Below are 6428 nucleotides of genomic sequence, written 5' to 3'. Positions count from 1 at the left end.
CACCAAAACCAGCATCAAGAAACCACAAAGCGATGAATGATAGATTCATTGGTAATAGTATTGAATACATCCTTTTCGAGATACACAGTCAAGCTATCATTTACCCATTGATCTTCCATTTTGTTGCGCATTTGATTTTTCACAATGTTCATAGCTGAAAATGCCCTTTCAATTGAAGTTGTTGCAACTGGCAGTGTTAATGCCAACTTAATAAGCAAATATACCAATGGATGTACCTCATGTATTCTTGTCTCCACTAATCTTATTCAAAGATCAACAATTCCTTTCAATTTTGAAAATTCAGCATGGGAACGTAAATCATCAACATAAGTTTGAAGTTAAAATTCTAGTACCCTCAAATCCACTATAGAAAAATCATGTGGATAGAGTTGACTAAGACGGAGTAGCTTTTCCTTGTCAAAAGCATAAAAATAATTATTGGGAGACAAACACGCTAAACAAAGTAACAACTCAGTGTTAGCCTCATTAAAAACGATTATTTAGCTCTTATAGTTGTAAATCTATCACACTATTGAAAAAAATCAATACGAAAATAGTAAAAATTTGTAAGCTTTGGAGCTCTATGTTGTGATTTCCCTTGAGTACAATTCATACCATCCATATTTAGCACATCAATATTAAACTTAACACAAAAATTAGAAACTTCTTCTACTAAAGAATTATATCCATTGTCCTTCATCACTTGTAATTGTTCCTTGTACACTTTAACTAAATCTATGGCATTCACAATATCTTGATCACCCTTTTGCGAGACTTGCGACAACTCATTTGTGATTCCAAGTATATTTTTCACTAAATGCAAGCTAAAAATAAAGTTATATGTTTGCACTAGTTGTAACATAATAGATACTTCATATTTTTGGTCACTATTTAAACTAATACTTGTAATTTCTTCAAGTACATCAAGGATAGATGAAAACATGATAGTGAAACTTACCAAAGTGCCAAAATGTGATCCCCATCGTGTTTCACATGGACGCTTAATCCCATTTTCTTGATTTAAGCCTTTTCCACTTGAAAGTTTTCCACATTTTAAGGCTTCAATGACTTGAGCAGCTTGCTTTTCTCGAAGAATGTCATGACGCTTAAATGATGCTCCAATAATATTCACTACATTAGATACCATGGTGAGGATTGTACCTATTTTTTTCATACAATACAAATCATTAAATGGAAAAATGACTTACTAAATAACAAGTATTGATATATATATAATAATGAGCAACAAAAAAATACCTATTATATCATGTTTTTTTGCCACCCCCATAAGTGCTAATTGTAGTTGATGAGCAAAACAATGGACATAAAAAGCACATTCATTCTCCTTGTTTAACGCCCAAATGTGACTTCCACTAGCGGTGGTTGTAGTATAGATCGGGTGGTCGATTCCACAGGGAGGTGATTATGGACAAAAGCGTTAGTAGAAAAATAAAAACAAAAGGTTAATAATAAGTGATAATAGTAACCAATGATTTTGTGATTTTTAATTTGATAATAAATATTAAAAGAAAGCAAATAAATGTATAATCAATTGTAAAAGAGAGAAAGGCTTTAAGAATCATCCATATGCTTGTTTAGCTATTTTGTACCTTTGATTCACAAAGTTGACACTAATCATACAACATTAAAGTTCATTATATTTTGAGTATATACAAGTTCTTGAAAATAAAAGAAATGATTTAATCTTATGTAGAACCTAGAAATGACATTATACATCAAGCAATAATGCAATAAAAGATTAAACATAAAACTAAACATAAATATTACTTTTACTAAATGGAAACACATAGAAAGATCATGACTAATCCAATATATCTTTAGTAAAAATAATGACAAAGAAAATAGAAATAGAGATGGTGGTGATAGTGAAGGAAATGAACATTAATATTACTTTTCTTAATTTTTAAGCACATAGGAAGAGCATGACTAAACCTATATGTTTAATAAAAAGTAAATAAAAATGAACATAAAAGATAGAACAAGATAAATACTACTATTACTACAATCACTAAATAAAAATATATAGAAAGAGCATGACTAAGTCTATATATATTTAGTACATAATAGCATATATAGTAGTATAGATGGATGAAGAACAAGAAAATAAAAGTGAAATAAAAACTTGCATTACTCAAATAAATATTACATGTGAATCAAAGATACAAAATAACCTCACTTTGCATATGGAATCATCCCTAACCTTCCAAGGAAGATTAGGCCATTATGCTAATCATTCTCATAAAATTTCTAAAGAGAAAAGATGAGAAGAAAAGATGAGAAAATTTTGCTATAGTTTTTCTACACTAAAAATTACACACCAAAAATTACTAAAATGAGCTCCTATTTTATAGAGCCATAAAAGGACTAAAAATAAATAAATAAAAATTTGGGATTATAAAATAAATATTAAGATTAAATTTGACATTTCAAATCAAAAATAAAATTAATATTATTTTTGTTATCATTGTGATTTTGACTTATACTCTTTGGATGAAGGTTGAGTGTGGAAGAGGAAAATAGGATTGATGATGACCTAGACTTATCATTATTGCATCACATGCTTTGGAAGAGACAAAATTGATGATGAGCTTCATGGGCTAGGCTTAACCTTTTTGGGTTGGGTTGCTTTGGACTTCAATAAAAATGTCATTTTTTTCTTCATTTCTTTTCAACTTTGCTCCTTCCTCTTTCTTTCAACAAAAATACACTTTAATTCCTACAAGAAAGACATAAATTGAATCAAAATCAAATATTTTTATTTATAAAATATATTACAATAATTTTATGAAAATATCAATTAAAACTCAATTTATTTTATCATTTAAAATAAATAAAAGTGTATTTTTAACCACTAATCACTCCTTCATAATAATACTCTTCAAACCATTAAATTCTCTACTCATGTTACTAGCTCCATCATATCCCTAGCCTCGCAATCTAGATATGCTCAACCCATGCTTTGAAAATAGCTTATCAATTACTATTTTTAGTGAGATTGTTGTTGTACTTTCAACATGTTTAATGCCTATAAATCGTTCAATCACATACCATTTCTTGTCCACATAATGAAACATTACAACCATTTGCTCTTTTATAGATACATCACGAGATTCATCAACTAAAATAGAAAACACAACATCTTCCATGTCTTTAATAATAAGGTTGATTGTTTCAACAGCACATGCATTTACAATATCTTTCTGAATCTTTGGAGAAGTCAATCTAAGGTTTTCAGGAGCATTTTTTAGAGCAACTTCCTCATTATGATCAGCTAAAAATTTTAGAAGTTCAAGAAAGTTACCTTGATTATTAGAATCTTCAGACTCATCATGACTACGAAGTGCAAGACCTTGTCGTAGAAAAAATCGAATACTTTCAACTGATGCAGTTAATCGCACATGATAATTTTTTTGATCTTTGTTCTCTTTCTTCAAAAGAATGTGTTCGATTTGTTGTTTTTCATTCATCAAAGCTTCACACTTCTTGTAACATTTGTAATGAGAACTATCATGTTTTCTAACATGTAGTGCAAATGTTTTTGGCTTCTTCCAATTTGAAATACCCTTACTAACAAATGTCTGGCAGCCACCTTGTTTTCCTTTATTTTGTTTGAAAAAATAACAATACAGACAAAATGCAGAATCTTTATTGATGCTATACTCTAACCAAGTAGGAAATTGATCATACCATTCAATGTTAAATCGATGGTCCACGCCTCAAAAAAATATTTAGGAGGAAATTCATGAATTTTTGATTGACAGGGCCCTTGTTGCAAATAATGTCTTCAAAATTGATCTTGAGTATTTAGACTATAATTTGAAATTAGAACTCGCAGCCCAGGATCAGTAGGAAGATCATCCATATTAATTGAGACACAACGTCTCTTTGTACTGCTATCAACGCCTACTTCAGGAGGATGTGATGAATCTGGATCTAAAATATTTTTCTATACGAGCCATACCTATTTCAGATATATTTGAGAAATTAAATTTAATATATATACTAACAACACAAATATATGATAATAAATAATAAACATAAAAATAAACACAAAACTATAAAATACTTTCTGTAATTTGAAAGAAACTAATTTGATTTTTTTTTACAATAACTAACACTTGATTATTAATTCATTATATAAACACGAATTTCAAGCATTCTAATTTAAAAACTGTAGAATTTAAAATAGTTTATTTTATTGCAATTTGTAATCAAGATTCCCAAACAATAATTTAATGGTATATAAATCTTTTATATTACATTTTGTAATTTAATTTTTGAAAATTATTGTTATTTGTTACAAATATAATTTTTAATTGTTTCAATTTTAACTCTCAATCATCATTCCTTAGAAAAAAAATCATTTCACTTCTCTTTAAGTTTTTAATAATAGGATAATATAATAGTGAATAATAATATTCTTTTAATAGAATAATAGAAACAAATTTTAATTTCTACATGATATAATATATATAAATAATAAAAATATAATAATATTTATGAATTTACTTTGAAAAAATGGTGTTCCTTATTCCTTAATGTATGTTTGGTTTTACTTTCAAGTACGTGTGGGGTTTGAGATAATAATAATACAATTCTTTTTTGTAGTGTTTAATTTTTTAGGTTAGTTTGGGATTTTTTTCTTTCTCAAAGTGATTATGTGGAGTTTTTGGTTATAATTCGTTTTTATTAAAAAAATATTCTTAGTTAGTTTAATTATTTAAAAACTCAATTAATAATTTTTTTAAAAAAAATGAAGTGACTAATCATACATTGACACCTGGTAACATATATTTTTTTTTGGCAAAATAAGCAACATATTTAATTAAATTGATAGTTAATTCAATTAAAAATAACAAAAACATATAACTAGGGGTAATATAGAAATACTTAAAAGTACCAAAGTAGATAGTTTTTGTAAATAAAAGGTATTAATTAATCATTATTTAAAATAGAAGGTATCAAGTATGTATAACTATAAAACACAGCGTACCAAATAGGTATTTATCCTTTATTTTATTGTAAAAGTACACCAAATAGGGGGTACATATATATTGTGTGTTGATTGTATTTATTATTTAATTTTTAATAAATAATTAGATAGGAAGTTAAAAAGTCACCTGGGGCAATTGCCCCTAATTACATGTAGGTTCACATGTGATGATAAAGATTTTTGTATGAAATAAAAATATGTAAATAAATTATTGTTATTTAGAAAACATGTATGATTGTCTATGCAATATAAATTCGTAAATTATATGTTGTAATAGACTCTTAAAAAGTTTTTTATTATATTATAAATGATTGAAGAACATAATTTTTTTGTTTGTTGAGAAATATTAAATGTATATAGTTTATTCATAAGTAGAGAAGTCCTGAAATACTTCATATGTAAGAATTATAGATGTATGATCATTTGATATGAAAATTATGATTATACAACAAGAATAGAACAAATATATGATTTTGGAGTACTATCATTATCATAAATGAATATTTATATTATCATTAATATGTTATGTTCATATTACTGACAATTTTAAACTTCGATATGAACAACATTGTATATAAATACACATGAATGATTAATAAGTTAGATAAATATTGATGTTACAAGAACCCTCCATCCATAATTTAATAGTGTTCACATACACTCTAGAAGAGATAGTAAATATATGGTCATAGATAATATACCGTGATATTTTAAAAGTGATAACAATAATCTTATGATGTATATTATCACCAAAACTATTATAGATCATATGTGCATGAAGGGGAGTTATATTCATGTTGCATTCTTTTTCCCTTAGTTCAAGTTTTGTCCCACTAAGTTTTCTTGACAAGGTTTTTAAATAGACAACTTGCAAATAATTATGAATATTCCCCCTAGCTCAGGTTTTATCCTACTAGGTTTTCTTGACAAGATTTTTAATGAGGCAACTTTATATCACGCTAATGTACTTGTACTTTATGAAGTAAGTAGAGAATGTGTGCAGCTGAGATCATTGGCATAACATATTCGGGAAATATTTTACTTTCAATAAAGCAATATCAGCATTAACAGTTCTCTATAAAAGATAATTGCTTACATCACTCAAGAAATGTAAATGGAAGGAGATAGAACCAATTTCATCAAAATTCTTCTTTACACACGATCTATGATATATCGATTGATGTTCAATAAATTCAATCAAGTGACAATCTTGCAAATATATTCATAAAATCATTATCAACATCAACATTTGAGAAGACGACATATAAGATTAGAATTCGTCGATTACGAATGTCTAAATCAATGACAGTTAATATACACTGCACTCTTTTTCCTTTCACCGAGTTTTTTCAACAAGATTTTTAATAAGACAATTTTTATAGACATCCAAAAAAAAGTGTTATAAAATATTATT

At 27.1% G+C, this 6428-nt stretch overlaps 1 protein-coding gene across 1 annotated transcript; it reads right to left on the bottom strand.

Annotated features, from left to right (window-relative positions):
• Window positions 1-2945: 2945 nt before the first annotated feature.
• On the bottom strand, window positions 2946-3980 carry LOC115713294 (uncharacterized). Its single transcript, XM_061110518.1, has 2 exons — window positions 3974-3980; window positions 2946-3619 (listed from the first exon to the last, which is right to left on the bottom strand). Exons 1-2 carry the CDS (start codon window positions 3978-3980, stop codon window positions 2946-2948), a joined length of 681 nt encoding a protein of 226 aa, XP_060966501.1.
• Between the last annotated feature and the right edge of the window lie 2448 nt (window positions 3981-6428).

Source organism: Cannabis sativa, chromosome 1, assembly GCF_029168945.1.
Source record: "Cannabis sativa cultivar Pink pepper isolate KNU-18-1 chromosome 1, ASM2916894v1, whole genome shotgun sequence".
NCBI classification, from domain to species: domain Eukaryota; kingdom Viridiplantae; phylum Streptophyta; class Magnoliopsida; order Rosales; family Cannabaceae; genus Cannabis; species Cannabis sativa.
This window is presented reverse-complemented; position numbering and strand designations above follow the sequence as displayed.